The sequence below is a fragment of the Mirounga angustirostris genome, unplaced genomic scaffold, assembly GCF_029215605.1.
Source record: "Mirounga angustirostris isolate CCGP_5_RB_7025 unplaced genomic scaffold, mMirAng1.0.hap1 SCAF_12, whole genome shotgun sequence".
Taxonomy (NCBI): Eukaryota; Metazoa; Chordata; class Mammalia; order Carnivora; family Phocidae; genus Mirounga; species Mirounga angustirostris.
The window spans coordinates 85,280,147-85,300,983 of NW_026991720.1; the positions used below are offsets into that span (position 1 = coordinate 85,280,147).

Consider the following 20,837-nt stretch of genomic DNA (forward strand, 5'->3'; position numbering starts at 1 on the left):
ATTAGCTCATGAAGATGGAGCCCTTATGGATGCCATCAGTGCCTTTATAAAAGAGACTCCAGGGAGCTCCCTCACCCCTTCTGCCATATGAGGTAATAGCAAGAAGATGTCAGTTTATGAACCAGGAACTGGGCTCTCACGAGACACAGAATCTGCCAGCACCTTAATCTTGGACCTCCCAGCCTCCCAAACTGTGAGAAGCAGACTTCTGTTGTTTATAATTGCTATATTTTGTTATAGCAGCCTAAACAGCCTGAGACAGGGTTTACAAATATGTGTTGAATGCATTACTTCAATTCCCTCCTGACTTTGATTTTTTTTTTATTTTTCATAGGCTGGAAAAGTTCAGAGTAATAACAAAAGTACTAAAAAGAAACCATGTCTTTAATACAGAAATGAGCAGTGTTTGTAATAGTACTATGATGTGGTATAAAGTGTTGGATTTTTGTAAGTGATTTTCTTGTACTTTTTATCTTCTGCAAATTATTGAAACAATCTTTAATGCCCAAGAAGCTCTTATGCCTGGAGACAAGCATTGACTGATATTTGTATTTTAGGGCTCTATTTAATAAACACATATTTAAATAAATACCACTTTGAAAAATCAATTTTCTTAAATAAGTAAATGTTTATTACAAATTTTAAATAAAGTCCCTGAAACAATTTAAACAAAATTAAAAACTTACGAAAATGTTCTTTAGAACTCTCAAATGCCATACATAGTAGACAAGTATACAAAAATGCCCTATCGTCAACTATTATTACATACTTTACACTTAAATTTATCCTAACGTAAACAACGTGACTCCAGTTCGTAACTTCATTATTTCTCACCTTCATTATTTTTATTCCTTCCAGGTTACTGTAATACTTAGTTTGATGCCTTCTCAGGAAAGAGTAATCTACCAAATTTTAAAAGAAAAAGGATATTTTGCAAACCAGCAAGGATATAGGATGTGGTTATCGACCAATTGATTCTCATTTGGGGCACAGGATCTGCCTGTCTCTCCCAAATGATTAAAACCCTAGCCACCAGGGTCATAGGGTTAAGTTTCCTTTTCATAGTTAAACTTTGTTACACCAGTATGCCCCCATAACATCATTTATAAAGGGAGCAATCTCAGGGACGCCAGTGTAGCTCAGTCGGTTAAGCGTCTGCCTTCGGTTCAGGTCATGATCTTGGGGCCCTGGGATAGAGCCCCGCATCGGGCTCCCTGCTCCACGGGAAGCCTGCTTCTCCCTCTCTCTCTGCCCCTCCCCCTGCTCGTGCTCTCTCTCGCTGTCTCTGTCAAATAAATAAATAAAATCTTTAAAAAATACAATAAAATAAAAAATAAAAGGGAGCAATCTCTAGGACATGTTAAAGTGAGAAAAGCAAGAAGCAGAAGGCTACACGTAGTCTGCCACTTGAATGCAAGAAGTTGAAGGGGAGGAGAACACAGTGTATTTGCTCATATTTTTCAAAAAGAAACAATGTAAAAACTAAATAGATAAACTAAAAACTACTAAAATTGGACCCTTAGAAAAAGGAATGGAATAGGGAGGAGAAAAAGGTATGAATAGAGGCAATACTTCTCGGAACACTCATTTTATTGTTTTGATTTTGCTGCCATGTACTATTATACATAATTGGAAAAGCATAATTATATCAAAGAGAAAAAAAAGATGACCATCAGCACAAAGAAAGAATTATTTTCAGTAACAAAAAAAAAGTATTATTTTTACTGAAAATATATGGTAGGATATATACATCTTAAGGTAAAAAAAACTGTATATATTTTTTTGAATTGCATACTTTTCTTAAACTGCATTCAGTGGTTTTTTTGTTTTTTATTTTAAAGATTTTATTTATTTATTTTGAGAGAGAGAGAACACAAGTTGGGGGGGTGAGTAGGGGGAGAGGGAGAGGGAGAAGCAGACTCCCCACTGAGCAGGGAGGCCTATTCGGGATTCAATCCCAGGACCCTGGGATCATGACCTGAGCCGAAGGCAGACACTTAACCGACTGAGCCACCCAGGTGCCCCTGTATTCAGTGGTCTTATTGTTAGTGGTCTTGTAGTATTGTTATTCCAAAACCATTATGCATGTATTGTAAGATGAAACCAATAAGCAGTAACATTACTGTCTATAGGAATCGAGATTCATAAAAAGTGGGTCAACCAGACTACTGAATGCCCCCCATGTGCTGCACTAGGAAGAACATAACACCTCCTATGCAGTTATTCTTGTCACCAAGAGAAAAAAAGGGGGAAAAGAACCTGAATATCAAGTCTGTAGATCTAACTACAAACTTGCAGAAAATACAAGAAACAAAGTAAATGAAATGATGCCAGAGGAAACAATGAGAATGTGGGACATTTTACAAATGATGTTTTCCTCAATAAAGAAGTGGCATGGGAAATAAAGTAGATTAATTACAAGAGGCATTCAATCTGACACCCAAGGGCAGTGTGGACCCTGCGCCTGCATGGATTCCAACTTGACAGAGCCGTGTGTAAAAAAGACATTTTTTTTAAAAGATTTTATTTAGGGGCACCTGGGTGGCTCAGTTGGTTGAGCGACTGCCTTCGGCTCGGGTCGTGATCCTGGAGTCCCGGGATCGAGTCCCGCATCGGGCTCCCTGCTCAGCAGGGAGCCTGCTTCTCCCTCTGACCCTCCTCCCTCTCATGCTCTCTGTCTCTCATTCTCTCTCTCTAAAAAAAAAAGATTTTATTTATTTATTTGACAGAGAGAGACACAGCGAGAGAGGGAACACAAGCAGGGGGAGTGGGAGAGGGAGAAGCAGGCTTCCCGCAGAGCAGGGAGCCCGATGCGGGGCTTGGTCCCAGGACCCTGGGATCATGACCTGAGCCGAAGGCAGAGGCTTAACGACTGAGCCACACAGGTGCCCCTAAAAAAGGCATTTTTGAAACAGTTTGGGAAACACAAATATGGGCTGAATATGGAATATATATATGTATATTCAGATTCATAAAAAGTGGGTCGACCAGACTACTGAAATCAGCACCACGTGATGTTCAGAAATTATTGCTAATTTCATTACATAGAAAATGGCACTGTGCTGTGTTCTCTTGACATGTCATTTTTTGTTAGAGATGCACATTGATGTATTTACCAGTAAAATAACGTAATTCCTGGGATTTGCTTTCTAATACTTCAGCAAAAAAAAAGGGGGGGGGGCAAGAGGAGAATAATTAACAAGATAAGCAAAATGTTGATTATTGTTTAAGCTGGATTTTTTAAATGTTATAGATGCCTTTTCTTCTTATAATTAGTACCCATCTGGAGATTTCATTTCCTAAGCAATGAAAATTAAGTCTGTGAAGTTAGTTTCCTCCTGACAATGGTGGATTCTTTCATCCTGGAACACACAGTTAAAATGTCTATTTGCTATTATGAGAGCAGTTCCTACTTTTCTGTAACTATGTGGCTTACTCACAGTTTCCTTCTCTGTTTGCACAAACAGAAACAAATACATAGTTATAAATAGGCATATACAGGCAGTCCTTGCAGGACAGTGTCCTAACAGATCAAAAAAATGACTGCACGCTGAGGCCATACAAAGCAATCTTAATAATGGGAACAATTACAATTGTTTGTGATCTTTAAAATGTTTTGTCAAAACATTAAAAATTCTCTTACCAGCAATTATAGCTGTATAAGAAAGAAAAATGGGAAAGTATGGGAAAGAAAATGAAAAAAAAAAAAAAAAAAAGCAAAGCTGATATTTAGTATACTGTAATTGAAAATATTGGAAACTTTAAGGATTAAAGTGTTTTATTCTTTGTAAAAAAAAATTTTTTTTCATTTTCCTCTGAGAGTGAAGGAGAAATAAATTAATATATATTCAACTTTGGCTGAGCCCTAACTCAGCAATCCTAGGCACCTAGAGATTTACCTTTTGTTTTGTTTTTTAAGATTTTATTTTATTTATTTGACAGAGAGAGACAGCGAGATCAGGAACACAAGCAGGGGGAGTGGGAGAGGGAGAAGCAGGCTTCCCGCTGAGCAGGGAGCCTGATGTGGGGCTCGATCCCAGGACCCTGGGATCATGACCTGAGCCGAAGGCAGATGCTTAACGACTGAGCCACCCAGGCGCCCTGAGATTTACCTTTTATGAAGTCACGTCTAGTTTCTATTTTTCCTACCTTATAATATGAAGCAGGCATCTTTTCTATGCCTTGGTGAGTTGTCATACTCCTTTCTAAGTCTGGATGAGCTTCCCACAGTTTTTCCTTTGCACTTTGAACATTATGAAATATCTCTGAGAATTCCTTTTCTAATAAAACTTTAGGTTTGAAGTAGCTATGGTGTCTCAGAATCCCCTGCAACTCTTTAAAAGATTCTCTATAGGCTTCTAGTTACACATTGGACACAATCTGATTGTATTTTATAAAATCACTTTCAAGATATTGACAATGAGGTTTATCCCTCTATCCCAGGTTTTTAAATAATTTTAGTATCTTATAGCAATGATATTTAAGCTTTTTTCAGATGACATTATACTCAAAGTGGAATTATTCTAGAGTGTAAGGTGGGGATGAGAGACCTAGAATCCTATCCCCTGGGTCTCCCCCTCAGTTCCTGAGGTGGCCCCCCCAAACATCTCCAAGAACACAGTTTGCAGATATATGCATTTGACAGAAGTTGATGAAGTTCGTGGCTGATAAAGTGAAGTCATTAAGACAGCCACACACCATGATGCAGATCAACTAGGATTCGACCTGTGGGTTTTTCCCCGGGTACGGGTACTCTGAATCATCCCAGTCTTGGCAGAAATATCCGATCCCTCTATTTCTGTCTCTCTGTTGCAGACCATTGGTCAGGATCCCATGTTACCCTCCCCCCAGCCTTCCAGATGATGCTTCAGATTGATCCTGGCTCTCAGCATCCACCTTGACCCAGGCTTTGATTCTACTTATCAGTGCCCGACTTCACCAGCAATTCCCAAGCCCTGCCTACACTTACCAAGACATCAGCCTGGGATCTAGAGGTATCATGCTCAGTTCCACCCACACGTAATTTGCATTGGTATTTCTCTCCCCACATGCCTTTTGCTATTTTAGCTTCTCTCAGATATAAAGTCTTTGTTCTAAAAGTCCTCACGTCCTGAATTACTTCCTTGCCCTCTTTACAGGATCAAAACCAGCTGTTGGAGCTGGTCATTCCTTTCACTAACAATCGGGTCTGGCTTTTAAGTTAGAGCTCATTAATGTCTGGCCTTATCTTTATTTTTTGAAGCATAATCCCAGGGCAGATGGCAAAGAGAATGGAGAAGGGGTAGAAGACAGAAGGAAGAGGTTAGAACGGAAAGAAAATATCCTCCTTTGAAGCTTTCCATAATGCTGTCTTTATCATTATAAAGATGCAAAAGAGGAGGAGGAGGAAAAAGAGGAAAGGGGGAAATAGAAAGATTTTATCAGAAGAGGAAGAATAAAGGCCTGGTAAATGCTTCTTGGAAATTTGGGGAGGTTACTATGAATGTGGGCTCTGTGGGCGTGTGTGTGTGTGTGTGAGAGAGAGAGAGAGAGAGAGAGAGAGAGAGAGAGAAGTTCCTTCACTTTTCTGAGTGCCCCAATTCCGAAACAGTTTGACCTCATACATCTTATAAAATCCATTTGAGAACTTCCATCAAAACTTGAGATGTATATTTTTAAATGTTTTGTTACTAATACTGACCAGCTGATCATCCAGTCCAAAAAGTTGTTCCATGTACGTTTCAGAGAGTCTCCGAATTTTTGGCCTCATTGATGGATCAATGCACATATCCCTTTAATAAAATCGTCAAACAGAGGCAAACATTTCATTTCATAGTTGTTAGTTCCATAATTAAATCAGCAATTTAAATCAGTGATTCCTTGGATGGAGGGGAAGGGAGGTGAAGGAAGAGACACTTTTGGGAGAGGCATGTCAAAATCACCTGCAGGGCTTTGTCAGACGACCCCCTCCTCAAGATTTTCTTGTGCTCCCCAATGGGCATGCCTCCCTTTCCTCATCCCCAACTTGAAATATCTGCCCTGTGAGCATGTGATTGATGAGAGAGGGCTGTATTTCTCAAGTTAAGAACCAGTGGGGAAATTGTTCCTAGTGAAGTCTTTGGGACTTAAAAGCCTATGAAGGGATTCTTTAACCATCTTGAAACCGGAAGCATTCATTGGCAAGACCTCTTTACCTACTGTACAGTGAGTGTTTTACCTTCAAAATAAAACATCTCCCTACCCTAAAGCAAAGCAATGCTCACCAGAGAAGACTTTCAAGGCCATTTTCCATTATAGTAATGATCATTTTCTGTAAATATCTCAGCGGATCCTCAGGACATGTAATAAGTAGACCACATAACAGAGCCTAGGGAAAATGAAACAAATCACCCTTCCTGGATTTGCACGTTCTTCCTAAACAGCAGATAGACTTTGCTCATACAATTACAAAGTCAAATAACATGACAGATTTTTAAGTCAATATGCCTTATAGATACCATCTCTTTTTATCCAGTGTTAATATTTTGTTGAAGTCAAACTGAAATGCAGTTTCCCTTTACTATTTAAAGAAAAATCCATTGTAAATGACACAATAGGGTTGCTGCTCAGTGTTTTCCCTTACGTGAGCAGAGCTTTGTAGTCAAATTGAAAACATAGTTGATACTTTTGATCAATGGTTTCTACCATTTTTAAGGAATGAAGACCTCCTTTTTAAAGTCAAAAGAAATTCCTCAGACCCAACCACAAAAGTGATGGAGAAAATCCACCCTCAAAATCTACTGTGAATCCAAGAAATCTTTTTAAAAATGTATTTGTATTTTATCGCTCACAACATCTAAAGAGCAGATCTTTGAAAAATTATAGCATATGGAGCTCCTGGCTGGCTCCATTGGAAGAGCATGTGACTCTTGATTTTGGGGCCATGAGTTTGAGCCCCATGTTGGGTGTAGAGCTTACTTAAATATATAAAACTTTAAAAAGAAAGAAGGAAAGAAAGAAAGACAGAGAAAGAAGAAAGAAAGAAAGAAGAGAAGAAGAAAGAAGAAAGAAAGAAAGAAAGAAAGAAAGAAAGAAAGAAAGAAAGAAAGAAAGAAAGAAAGAAAGAAAGAAAGAGAAAGGAGGGAGGGAGGAAGGAAGGGAAGGAAGGAAGGAAGAAAGGAAGGGAAGGAAGGAAGGAAGGAAGGAAGGAAGGAAGGAAGAAAGGAAGGGAAGGAAGGAAGGAAGGAAGGAAGGAAGGAAGGAAGAAAGGAAGAAAGGAAGGAAGGAAGAAAAATTGTAGCATAGTTCACAAAGATGAGAAACACATGTCTTACTGGAACTGGATGTGTAAAGCGCATATATGAACTTGAAAAGCGGCTGCCATCTTATTTTCCTCTGAGTTTTCCCCAAAGGAGAAACTTCTCATAAAAGTATTGGTGAGACATACAGAATTATTGAGTATTTCTCCACTTGAGACAGAGAGAAAGGTTTACAGCACACCTCCCACAGAAACCACCTGGACTCCTCCTTAGACATTTCTCTTTGCCTTTTTGGTTTCCTGTCTGCTGGCAAGAGCTAGTGTGCACGGGGGCAGGGCTGGGGCTGGAGCGGGGGAGGCCCTTCTTTTACACAGGACCTGTTCTTGCTGGCTATTGTCCCTGTCACTCTCTTGTGAACAAAATAATTCCACCCCTTGAATCATGCAGAGTTCTTTCTACTTTCGTGGACCAAGCATCAGCAGATCCAGGCCTGGGGGTCCTGGCTCAGACTCTCAGCAGTTCTCATAGTGTTCTTCCAAAAAAAAAAGAGGATAATTTCCCTTGATTGGACCCTGCACAACATCTTTCTCCCTTTGCAATTAGCTCCATGTCCCCTTTGTTTATTGTGTAGCCTGCAGGCTGAGAACCGAGCCCTCCAGACTATGGCAAAGTGGTCAGACCTAACTGTCTCTCCTTCCCCAGCTCTGCCTCCTGACCTGGCCCCACCCCTGATGTTCACCGTGAGCCTTGAGCCATCTGCAGACTGACTTCTTTCTCCCCCAGATCTAGAGACTATAACTGCACAGGAGGTGAATGATTCTTACCACTGTTACAAGATGGATGTAAATAGTATTCTGTCACCTAAGGGCTGAAGTCTTCTATTACCTGGAGGCCTGACTTCCAACACCCTCCTGAATAGCCCTGATGACAGGCCCATCTGCTTTCTGGCACTTTAGTGCCTGAGTCCCCAGAATCTTGAGTTTCTCTACTCCTCACTCCTCTCCACATCCTTCATTCTGTTCTGGCACTCTGAGGACATTTGCCTCAGAATCACCTGGGGGGTGAACAGGTCTCTGAAGATGGGGCCCAGGGAGGTGCATTTTCATGAGCTTCCCAAGTGATTCCTATACACACTAAAGTCTGAGAACTAGGGCCTAAACGGAGGTCAGTGTTAAGGTGATTTTTTAAAAGAAAGTTGGGATCTAATTAATGAATATGAGAAATTAATTATTTCTTTATATTTTGAAACTCCACAGATTAGAAAACTACTTTTCTGAAAAGTTATCCTGCAGAAGTCAATTCAAGTTGAATGGATGTCTCTGGAACGCTAATAAAGGCATACAGAACTAGCAGAGTTCAAATGTTCACTTTCTGCATAAGTGAACTGGGCAAAATAAAATAGGCTGAGATTTATAGATCAGTGTGTGAACATTACATAGCTAAGTGCCAATAAAAAAACATAATTAGTGACTCAATAGCTTTTTTTCTGCATGAAAATGAAAATTACAAAACCATTAGCTTAGTCTTTATAAGCAGAGGCAAAATATGCAAACATTCCCACAAGATGAATGTTTGACTCTCAAAAAACATCAATTAGGGCTTTATCACTGCTAAGTTTCTTAGTAAAAACTTACACAATCAAGGACCAAAAAAACCCCATGACTTAATTATCTAGATTGGCTTTCTCAAGCTTATAGTTTCACAAAGCAATTGTGCAATCCTCCACTTTCTTTCAGCTCTGCCTCTCTAACTCAGTCCCCAATATTTCTCAAATATTCTGAAAGATGTCTGGGGACTGACGACGAACATGGGTTTATCCAGGACAATTGTTTCTTTTTTGTTAAGATTTTTAAAGTTTATTTATTTATTTACTTACTTATTTACTTTAGAGGAGGGGGCAGAGTGAGAGGGAGAGTGAGAGTATTAAGCGGACTCCTCACTGAGCACAGAGCCTGACATGGGGCTCAATCTCACTACCCTGAGATCACCACCTGAGCTGAAACTAAGAGCTGGATGCTTAACCAACTGTGCCACCCAGGGGCCCCCAGGACAATTGTTTCTACTTTCTACTTCTACCCATCTTTCAAGGAGCAGGATAATACAGTGGGTGGAGTCCACTGGGTTTAAATCCTGGATCTGCAATCTTCTAGTGTGGAACCTCAGACAAGTTACTCCTCTGTTCCTGTTTCCTTACCTATATTATACATGGGATCATAAAGGTACATATATCATAGGGCTATCATGAGAATTAAATGAACTAATGTATGCAAAGCACTTTGAACGGTGTCTAGCATAAAATAAGTACTCAATAGATAATATGATAAGAAGCCATTGTTATTTTTAACCATTCCACTGCTAATTATCACCTCTGTTAGAGGGAAAGACTTGAGAAAAGAAATTCAAAACTATTCCCTTGCACCATTCAAAGCCAGTGTGATGACAGAGAGATTGACCTTATACCAAGCCTAATGGAAAAGATTAGAACAAAGGCATTTGGGGGGAAATGATTAGGAGAGAGAACTTGATAGAACAATAGTTTAAATAGTAAGATAGTAACTGTTTATGAAAACTATGGGTAGATATAAAACACTTAAGAGAGCAAGTCTTTTTTTTTTTTAAGATTTTATTTTTAAGTAATTTCTACACCCAACATGGGGCTTGAACTCACAACCCCGAGGTCAAGAGTCCCATGCTCCACCTACTGAGCCAGCCAGGGGACCTGAGAGCAAGTCTTATTTAGTTTTCCAGATATGCAGATGAAGACAGTAAAATATACTAAGGGCCTACATAGCAATGCAAAAATTAATTGTTTCATGAGTGCAGAGATAAAGTGATTACAAAAGGCTTGTGAGGCCCTCAACAGTTGGAGAACCTTCCAGGTGGCAAGGAATGGGCAGGAGGTTTGCAGGTAGGGTCTTTCTTTTATCAAGAGCAAAGCCTCAGGGGGGTAGACCAATTTGGCTGGAGTAAAGGGTTCAGGTGAGAGAGAAGCAGACATAGCCAGTCTGTGAAGAAGCCAGAATTCTATACCAAGACCTGGGATTTGGTCCTCCTCTAGAATCCTCGAAGCCATTCATGATCAAACCCCAGCAAGATCAATCACATGGCCAAAGGTCACAGATGACCAAACATCAGAGAGTCACCGTTCATTTTGCTTCCCAAGATCCCTCTAGGGATGACCTTGACTTTTAGAGGGTATATTCCTGCTTTTGGATTTCACAGATGAGGCAAAGAAGGGCTAGGTGATTCACAGAGTGAGTAGGTTTTTAAACTACAAACTTAAGGCTCTTCCCTTCCCTAGAGCATGCACTCACACAAAATGGTCTGCATGTGTATCTTCCTCCAGAACTTGAGGGGGTTTTTTCATGTTATCCATCTGGAAATATTTTATTTATATGCAAACCCAGAAAAACATTCTTGTTTTAAATAAATGGTCGAATAAGGTGCCTGGGTGGCTCAGTCGGTTAAGCGTCTGCCTTCAGCTCAGGTCACGATCCCTGGGTCCTGGGATCGAGCCCCGCATCAGCCTTCTTGCTCAGCGGGAAGCCTGCTTCTCCCTCTACTTCTGCCCCTCCCCCAGCTTGTGCTCTCTCTCACTCACTCTCTCAAATAAATAAAATCTTTAAATAAATAAATAAATAGATAGTAGAATAATCAACATATAGTTTTCACCTTGTTTTTTTTTTTTTAGATAAGGTTGCTTTTAAAAATGCAACGTCAGGATCACAAAGTTACAGAAACCTCTTTCCTTAGGAATAGATCTACGTTTCTTTTTTTTTTTTTTTTAAGATTTTATTTATTTATTTATTTGACAGCACAAGAGGTGGGGAGCACAAGCAGGAGGAATGGCAGGCAGAGGCAGAGGGAGAAACAGGCTCCTCACTGAGCAAGGAGCCCAATGTGGGGCTCCATCCCAGGACCCTGGGATCATGACCCAAAGGCAAACACTTAACTGACTGAGCCACCCACGCATCCTGGAATAGGTTTAAGTTTCTGTTCAAAGTCCCTTCTACCTCCCTAACCAACCCCCCCAACCAAAGAAACCCCAAGTGACATCTCACAAATGCTTGCCATCCCCACCTATGGGAGAAATGGAGTTGGTGTGCTATTGTGTCATTTGAGGGGACATCTTAATTTGTTTCTATGGAGGTTAGTAAGTGAAAAATTTGAAAATACAAAGATTTGTGTGTCTTCTTGACATTTAAATAGAGTGTGCCAAATATTTATTTTAGAAACTCTATAACTGAAAGTATAGTGAAGATTATTGAAAAGGGTCAGCTGGCTTTGGCCATTCAGGAGGGACCTCAGGGAGAGGAAGATGCCCCTCAAAACTAGAACTTGAGGGGTCTTAAGGCAGACTGGACATGTAAGGAGACAGTCTCCACGAGGTGAGAGCAAGACTATGGATTCTGATACCTGCTGGATTGCGCTGGGCCCAGCGGGGAGGTGCCCACCAGCTGTTGAATCCCTAGACAAGCAAATTGTTACTGGAGAAAAAATAATCATATACTTTTTGGTTATTTAAGTGTCCCACGAATTTGCCTCTGGAACTGCATCTGTGAATTGGCTGGCTGGGCTAAGGGAACTCAGCAAACGTAATGCTCTCAGGAGAAGCCACAACCTTCTAGCCCCAAGGTCCTGTAAAATGAGTCAGTGTATCCAGTTCCTTCTCTCCCACATTGGCTGGTGGTCTCTTGCTCCCATATTCAATAACTCCTGATTCTTGCATCTCTAGCAAATATTTGTAGCTATTAGTCCCTAAAAGAAAATACGCAGGAATGGAGTCTATGTGATGTAGAAATAAATGCAATATTTTAAAAATACAAATTGGAAACAACCATGAGAGAAACATAAAACATATAAATCATAAAAATGAAAAAACTTATTTCTAAAAATAGAAAACTTTGCATAAAAAAATCATGATTTGTAATTTAAATACGCCCTCTGCTGGGAATATCTAGTTTTGCAAACTAAATGTTAAACGGAAATTAGGATTATATGTTGTTATTGTATATATTTTTTTGATATATCTTTTTTTTTCTTGGCTAATCATTATGTTGTGAACATTTTTCCCTGCCTACCCAAATTCTTCAAAACATCATGTATTGGAGAGCTACCCTATGACCCAGCAATTGCACTATGTAGTGATCTGAAGGGGTACGTGCACCCCAATGTTTATAGTAGCAATGTCCACAATAGCCAAACTATGGAAAGAGCCAAGATGTCCATCAACAGATGAATGGATAAAGAAGATGTGGTATATATTTACAATGGAATATTATGCAGGCATCAAAAAACCTCTGAAATCTTGCCATTTGCAATGACATGGATGGAACTAGAAGGTTTTATGCTAAGCGAAATAAGTCAATCAGAGAAAGACAAGTATCATATGATCTCACTGATATGAGGAATCTGAGAAACAAGACAGGATCATAGGGGAAGGGAGGAAAAAATGAAACAAGATGAAACCAGAGAGGGAGACAAACCATAAGAGACTCTTAATTTCAGGAAACAAACTGAGGGTTGCTGGAGTGGTGGGAGGTGGGAGGGATGGGGTGGCTGGGTGATGGACATTGGGGAGGGTATGTGCTATGGTGAGCGCTGTGAATTGTGTAAGACTGATGAATCATAGACCTGTACCCGTGAAACAAATAATACATTATATGGTAAAAAAAAAAAAAGAAGAAGAAGAAGATAGTAGGAAGGGAAATCAGAGGGGGAGACGAACGATGAGAGACTATGGACTCTGAGAAACAAATTGAGGGTTTTAGAGGGGAGGAGGGTGGGGGAATGGGTTAGCCCAGTGGTGGGTATTAAGGAGGGCACATATTGCATGGAGCACTGGGTGTTATACGCAAACAATGAATCATGGAACACTACATCAAAAACTAATGATGTAATGTATGGTGACTAGCATAACATAATAAAATAAATTTTTTTTAAAATTCATGTATTGGGGCACCTGGGTGGCTCAGTCAGTTAAGCATCTGCGTTCGGCTCAGGTCATGATCTCAGGGTCCTGGGATTGAGCCTGGTGTCAGGCTCCCTGTTGGGGGAGTCTCCTTCTCCCTCTCCCTCTGCCCCTCCCCCATCCCCCCACCCCACTCATGCTCTTTCTCTCTCTCTTTCTCAAGTAAATAAATAAAATCTTTGTATTGTGGTTGGTTGATAATCTACTGCAAAAAAATAGTACCATAAATGTTTAATAATTTCTAAATGGTTGGCTGTTTGGGTTGTTTCTAACTTTTCCCATTATTAAAAATTATATGATGTAATATTAATTTTCACTACTAATGATGCAATGTACATATCTTCATCTCTGACTACTTTCTTAGGATAAACTGCAAGAAGAATATAGAATCAGTAGGTATGTTTTGAAGCTCTTCATACTTATCTCAAAATTGCTCTCTAAAAAAGTATTATCAATGTATACTCTCATTAACAGCCAATTTAAGTGTCCATTTTACCTTGCCAGCACTAAGAATTATAAAATTCTAATTCCTGTTGATTTGATGGGTGGAAAATAGTAATTCATTTCATCTACGCTTTGTTTTGTCAGTGCAGTTAAATAAGAGTTTTCTTCCACTGACTAGCTGTAATGGACTAATTGTGTTCCCTCAAATTCATGTGTTCAGTGTGATGATATTTGGAGATGGGACCTTTGGAAGGTATTCAGGGCTGGATGAGGTTGTGAGAATAGGGTCCTCATGATGGAATTAGCATTGCTATAAAAAGAGCCACCAGCTAGCTTGCTCTCTGTGTCGGCAGGGGGAGGACACAGTGAGAAGGCAGGATGGTTGCCTTCAGCAGAACCCACCCATGCCGGCACCCTGATCTCAGACTTTCAGCCGCCAGAACTGTGAGAAAACAAATTTCTGTGGTGTAAGCCGCCCAATGTAATGGTATTTTGTTATGGCAGCCCAAGCAGAGTAAGACACTAGCCATCTCTGATTTTGCATACATTTTATTTGTCCTTTACTGGGACAGGCTTCATTTAGATAGGATTAGGGAGGTAGCTATAACTGTATCCGAAGAGAGACAACCCCAGAGAATGAGAATTCAGAAAGACAGAAGCAAGGCCACTTGTTGGATCTCCATTCGTGTCCCTGGAAGTCTCCCCTAGCATCCTTCTCAGTTACGGGGTTTATTTTGTTTTGTTTTGTTGAGAGCGAGTGAGCAAGCGAGTGAGCGCGAACCAGGGTGGGTGGGGGGAGGGGCAGAGGGAGAGAGAGAATCTTAAGCAGGCTCCATGCCCAGCACAGAGTCCAAGGCGGGGCTAGATCTCATGACCCCGAGATCATGACCTGAGCCAAAATCAGGAGTGGGATGCTTGGGCGCCTGGGTGGCTCAGTTGGTTAAGCGTCTGCCTTCGGCTCAGGTCATGATCCTGGAGTCCCGGGATCGAGTCCCACATCGGGCTCCCTGCTCAGCAGGGTCTGCTTCTCCCTCTGACCCTAACCCCTCTCATGTACTCTCTCTCATTCTCGCTCTCTCAAATAAATAAATAAATCTTTAAAAAAAAAACAAAACAGATTGCTGTTCTTTCCTTAAAAATGTTATGTTTAAAAAAAAGTATTTTTAGGGGCGCCTGGGTGGCTCAGTCGTTAAGCATCTGCCTTCAGCTCAGGTCATGATCCTGGAGTCCCGGGATCAAGTCCCACATCGGGCTCCCTGCTCAGCAGGGTCTGCTTCTCCCTCTGACCCTAACCCCTCTCATGCTCTCTGTCTCATTCTTTCTCTCTCAAATAAATAAATAAATACAACTTTAAAAAAAGAAAACAGAGTAGGATGCTTAACTGCCGGAACCACCCAGGCACCTCTGCACAATATGGGTTTAAAGGGTTTTGTGGTTTGAAACAACGCACCACATCAACAGTTAGTCCATTCGGGCTGCTGTTATAGAACACTATAGACTGGGTGACTTATAAACAACAAATTTATTTCTAGAAGCTGGGAAATCCACGATCAGAATATAGAAAGAATGGCTTCCTGGTTCACAGACGCTGTTTTCTCACACAGTGCCATCCCATGAAGGACGGGGAGAGGGATGCCTCTCAGGCCTCCGTTATAAGGGCACTAATCCCATTCATGAAGGCTTCACCTCATGGCTTAATCACCTCCCAAAGGCCTCCTCTCCGAATACCATCACATGGGAGATTAGGCTCCAACATAGGAATTTGGGGAGACGCAACATTCAGTTGATAGAATGCTCTTATCACTTTTTTCGTTTTCCCAATAAAATCTATTTTTTGGATTTGAAAATAGACATCAGTTTCCTCTGGTGCATGTGAGAACAGCTGGGACCTGTGTGACCCTACTGATCACTGGGAAGAGGCACCCAAGCTGACTGGCCATTAGACAGCCCCTCTACCCTCACTGTGCCACTCAGGCTTTTCCTGAAGTCCTAGAAGCTTTGAGCCCTTGAAAAGAACAATCTTGGAGACATAATGATCATTTCTGGGTCAAGGGTAATTTTCCTTGGCTTATTAAATATGTTAATATATTCTAGACCTGCACTGTCCAATAGAGTTGCTACTAATTACATGTGGCTATTGAGCACTTCAGACATGGCTAGTCCAAATTGAGATGGGCTGTTCAAGTGTAAAATACACACCCAATTTTGAAGACTTAATATGATTTTATTTATATTGAGTCCATGTTGAAATGATTATATTCTGGACAGATTGGTTTTATAAAATATATTATTAAAATTAACTTCACCTAGGGGCGCCTGGGTGGCTCAGACAGTTAAGCGTCTGCCTTCGGCTCAGGTCATGATCCCAGGGTCCTGGGATCGAGCCCCACATCGGGCTCCTGGCTCAGTGGGGAGTCCGCTTCTCCCTCTTTCTCTGCTTCTCCCACTGCTCATGCTCTCTCTATATATATATCTCTGTCTTAAATGAATAAATAACATTTAAAAAAAATTAACTTCACCTATTTATTTTTGTTTCTTTAGTGTTTCGCAGGACACCCAAATAGGTCAATGCACAGAGAATGCAAGAGAAAAGTCTGGGCTAGAGACAGCTTCAGATTCACAGCTGCAAGTGGTTAAAGCCATTGAGGCATTTTCCAGTAGCACATGGTAGATTCCCAGCAAATATTTACTGATGGAGTGGTCTAATGTCCCCTCCTTAGCTTACTACTCTTGCTTTCCCCAAGAAAAAAAAGGCTGGCTGGTGTCAAGACCCTAATTTGTTGTTCAAAAAAATAAAAGTTACCTAACTTGAACATACAATCCAGTGGTCTTTAAGATGGGTGTACAAACCTCTAGGAGCCCCCAAAACCATTTCTCCTTGTGGACACAGGATAATCACCAGTGGCTTCCAGGGCTACACACTGCCCCATGAACATCCACAGACGGTATATCTCTGTCCCCGCATTCCAACCAGCAACCTGATGTCAATTGGCTTGGATCACATCTTGCTTTCTCTCATGATTACCACCACCCGGGATGGTCACAAACACTGTGGCCAGAGAAACTGAATGCACTGGTAGTTGTAAGCCAATAAGGGTCTACCACTAGAGACAGAGATAGTCAGTTTCCCTGAAGCAGACTATGTGGGGAAGAGGGAGGTTATGGAATAAGAACATAAGAAATATTAGAAAGAAGGAAGAGGGAAGCACATATTGTGTGGGCATCTTTTTAATGTCCAGTGTACATCTACTCCTGGGGAACACAGAAAAGGAAGAGGAAAAGAAGGGATAATTATAGAAGGGTTGAAACCCACTTACTGGGTGATACCGCTATGATCCACATCTTATTTGTCCACATAATGCTTGGCAATGCAACTTGATCCCAGATACCCCTTCTATGAGAGCAAGCCACGTGTGGCTAATCGTGTGGCCATGACAGTATCTCCCATCCCACAGGCTATTTTCACAATGTGACTGTGATATGCCTTCCAGCATAAAGTAGGGTCTATGTTCCCTCCTCTTAAATCTCGGTGAAAATAATGTTATGTTGACTTCTGAGCTGAGGTCATACATGATGATGTAACTTCTACCTATTTCTCTCTGGAGACGCTTGCTCTTAGAACTGAGCCGCCATACTGTGTGGAAGTCCAAGTTGCTCCTGAAGAGGCCCATTTGGAGAAACCAAGCCTCCTGGCTCAAAGACATAGCTGAGCCCCGCCAACCAACACCCAGCACCAACTTGCCAGGTATGTGAACAAACCATCTTAAAAGTGGATCTGTAGCCCCTGTTCATCCACCCCAGATGGTACCACATGGAGCGGAGACAAGTTCTCCCTGAAAAACCTTTCAGAATTCAGATTTTTGAACAAACAAATGATTCTGTTGTTTGAAGCGACTAAGTTTTGCAGTTGTATTAGATAATTATGGATAAATGACACAGCGAGCAAACAGAAAATAACTATACAGCCAAATCAAACCTGTCATTCCATCCATCCCTAGCTATGTACATTATGAGAAAAAAACACCCAGCCATTACTATCCTTTAACATTTTATTATGGAAAACCTCAAACATACAGAAAGTAAACGAGTATCATGAACCCCTGTGTACCCATCACCCAGTTTCAACAATTATCCCATTCTGGGAGTCTTCAAAGTTGTTCATGTTAACAATGATTTTCAAATAACACCATATTAAAGAAAACAGGAAATGATAGACAAAATGGATGAAAACATGCAAAATTTTAATCAAAATGTATAAAAAAGAATCAACTGATATTCTAAAACTGAAAAATATACTGTTGGAAATTAAGAATTCATTTGATATATTTAACAGTAGACTGGACACAGCATAAAACAGAATCAATAAACTTGAAGACAATCAGTGAAAAATATCCAAACTTGAGCACAAAGGGAAAAATAAGGAAAAAAACAGAACAGGGAAAAAAAAAAAAAAAACCCTAACATATTTCTGATTGGGGTCCCAGAAGGAAAGGAGAGAATTGGGTAGAAGCATTATTTGAAAATGATCAAAAATGTTCTAAAACTGATGAAAAATATCAATCAATAGAATTAGAATTTAAGTCAATAAATCAAGCAAGGTGTTTTGTTTTGTTTTTTAAATCAGCCTCTGTGCAAGGGTTTGCAGGGAAATGATACTCAGGTTTTATTTAAGATAGGTAGGTGAAATTCAGAAGAGGTTAAATATGCAGGGAATCCGTGATTTAAAAAAAAAAAACAAAAAAAACTGTCTTCCAAAGCTTGCAGAAGATGGGTTTTAGAAGATTGCTAATCCTGTCAAATTGGGTCAGATGAATACTGTGCAGACATATGAGGCACAATGGGATTCATCCTGATAGTCTCCTAGGGGAAGTGGGTAACCAGGTTAAGGTGGGAGTGTGGGCCCCAGAAAACCGCTCTCTTGCTCCTACTGCTAATGTGGTAGCAGAAGGGAGTGAAGGACTCCTCATGAGAATATCACCTTAGGCAAAGGGCACTTCTGAGGGCCTCTCTTCTCTGGGAGCAAAGCAATATGGTAGGCTGGTGAGCAAGGGGTGCGAGCACCCAAAGGAGGGACCAGGGATCCTCTTCCAGCTCCCTCACTCAATTATTCCTTCTACCCCTCTTTACTCCTTAGAAACCTCCACTTTCTGCCCACATATCAGTATCAGAACCGTTCTCACTTCCCACCCAGTCCCTCGGCCCATCCCTCAGACACTCTAAAAAGCTTAGTCCTTCGCCGCTGCTCCTCCATACTACATGTCCGGCAAATGCCTATCCGGGATGAAGTCAACTCTTATTTCTATACCTACATCTGGTTTACTGACTGCTACTTAAGAAAATCACACAATGGGGAAGATGAGTACCATGCTCTCTACATATTTTCTTTTCTTTTTTTTTTTTTTTTAAGACATCGTCTTCACTTTTTATTTATTTGAGAGAGAGAGAACGAGAGACAGCATGAGAGGGAGGAGGGTCAGAGAGAGAAGCAGACTCCCCGCCGAGCAGGGAGCCCGATGTGGGACTCGATCCTGGGACTCCAGGATCACGACCCGAGCCGAAGGCAGTTGCCTAACCAACTGAGCCACCCAGGCGCCCATCTCTACATATTTTCAAATAAAATTGTATGGAAGTAAAACATGAATGAAACTCATCAGAAAAAAATTAAAACAATACAGATGTATATACAGCAAAAAATTAAAAAAAAAAAATAAAGCCATCCCCCCAAACATTTGCTGTAAAAAGTTTTGCAAATGTTCTATGCATGCATTATTGTCTTAAATGTAGCTAGATATACGTACATACATACACATATACATACATACATGAAATCAGAGTAGCTGCATTGTAGTAAACACTTCTGGGGCAACTTGCATTTTTTTTTTCTTCTTTTAAAATATGTCTTGGCGAGCTTTTCTTCTCAAAAAGTACTTATACTTTATATACTATCCCATTCCCTTATTCATATGTAAGTTATTTACTATTTTCACAATAATGAATATCCTTGTACAGCTTTCTGGATACAGTGAAAGTCTATGTCTAAAGTGGATCCCTACAAGTGAAATGTTTGGTCAAAGGGCATATGTATTTAACATTTTAATAAATACTTCTAAATTACCGTTCAAAAAGGCTGTATCAAATTGCCCTCCCAGCTGCACAGGAGAGTTACTATCCCAAGCTGGGCTCTCAACACTGCCTGGCTCTCCTTCTCTTTCCTTCCCTAGACTTCTCTCCCCCTCAATCTCCACATATCTTACTTCTGCTCAAAACCCCTTCTGCAGCCTCCAACCCCACCCAAACGTACACATTCTTAGCAAATATCTCACCAAATATTTGTAGAGAAAATGGAAGTTACTTGGCTTCCTACCCCCAAAACAACAAAACCTACCCACCCCTCTCCTGCCCTCCTTCCTCCTGTTATAATGATGGGCTAGGGAACAGTCTCCTCGGGTTAGGGCAGTCCCGGTGCTGGGGTCCTTCCCTTCACAAAGGGCTGGCTACCTTCCGTCTAGAGGTCTCAGCGTCCACTCTCTGCTCAGCTTACCCGAAATCTATCTTCTGCCTCCATCAAACAGGCTCACCTGTGCCAAATCCACTACCCCTCCTCTTAGGTGACACTATTGCCCACTCTCTTCACGAAGCCACACGCTTCTGATTTTGCGCCTCTGTCTCTAGAACACTTCTTCCGCTCTCCTCCTCTGTCCTCAGGCCCCTCTTGCCCAGACCTTAAAGTTTGGAGTTTGCGGTTTCTGTCCCCGGGGCCCCGCGCTCTTTCTCCCCGGGACCTGCCACCCTTCCCCTCCTTTCAGCCACCATCACCCCCTCTGTCTTCCCCTCTCCGATCTGTATCTTCAGCCCAGATGGCCAGTCTGTTCAAGGCTGACTTCATCCTCTCCCATTTCGCTCCCTCTCTGGCCAAACGCTAGCCCCTCCTCTGGGAAATCTTCGGGCTCCTCTCCCTCCTAACTCCGCCGCCACGTGGCTCCAGTACCTCGCAGACCTGAGGAATGTAGTTCTCCTTGAAGTAGTTCCTCAGCCGTGGGTTGGCAGTGCGTAGCGAGGCCATGACCAGAGGCCCCACTGAAACTCCCCGCCGACGCCGCGCCCCGCGAAGCAGGCGCCGCGCCCAGGCTAGGGGCTAGCGCGTCCCGGCGTTGCCCCGGCAACGGGGCGGGGCGGGGCGGACGCGGCGCGCGGAGGCCCGCGCC

At 41.5% G+C, this 20,837-nt stretch overlaps 1 protein-coding gene and 1 long non-coding RNA gene across 2 annotated transcripts in view; one reads left to right on the top strand and one right to left on the bottom strand.

Annotated features, from left to right (window-relative positions):
* Positions 1-5,462, top strand: part of LOC135362123 (uncharacterized) — a 45,252-nt gene extending 39,790 nt beyond the window's left edge. The window contains exon 3 of the long non-coding RNA XR_010406562.1: positions 4,816-5,462. This is a non-coding gene — a long non-coding RNA (uncharacterized LOC135362123). The remainder of the gene's footprint in view (positions 1-4,815) is intronic.
* The window catches only part of FBXL13 (F-box and leucine rich repeat protein 13), a 245,219-nt gene extending 224,387 nt beyond the window's left edge, over positions 1-20,832 (bottom strand). The window contains exons 1-3 of the mRNA XM_064575384.1: positions 20,621-20,832; positions 6,243-6,346; positions 5,681-5,771 (exon numbers count right to left, since the gene is read on the bottom strand). Coding sequence (XP_064431454.1) covers positions 5,681-5,771; positions 6,243-6,346; positions 20,621-20,695 — 270 coding nt within the window. The 5' untranslated portion in view covers positions 20,696-20,832. The remainder of the gene's footprint in view (positions 1-5,680; positions 5,772-6,242; positions 6,347-20,620) is intronic.
* Between the last annotated feature and the right edge of the window lie 5 nt (positions 20,833-20,837).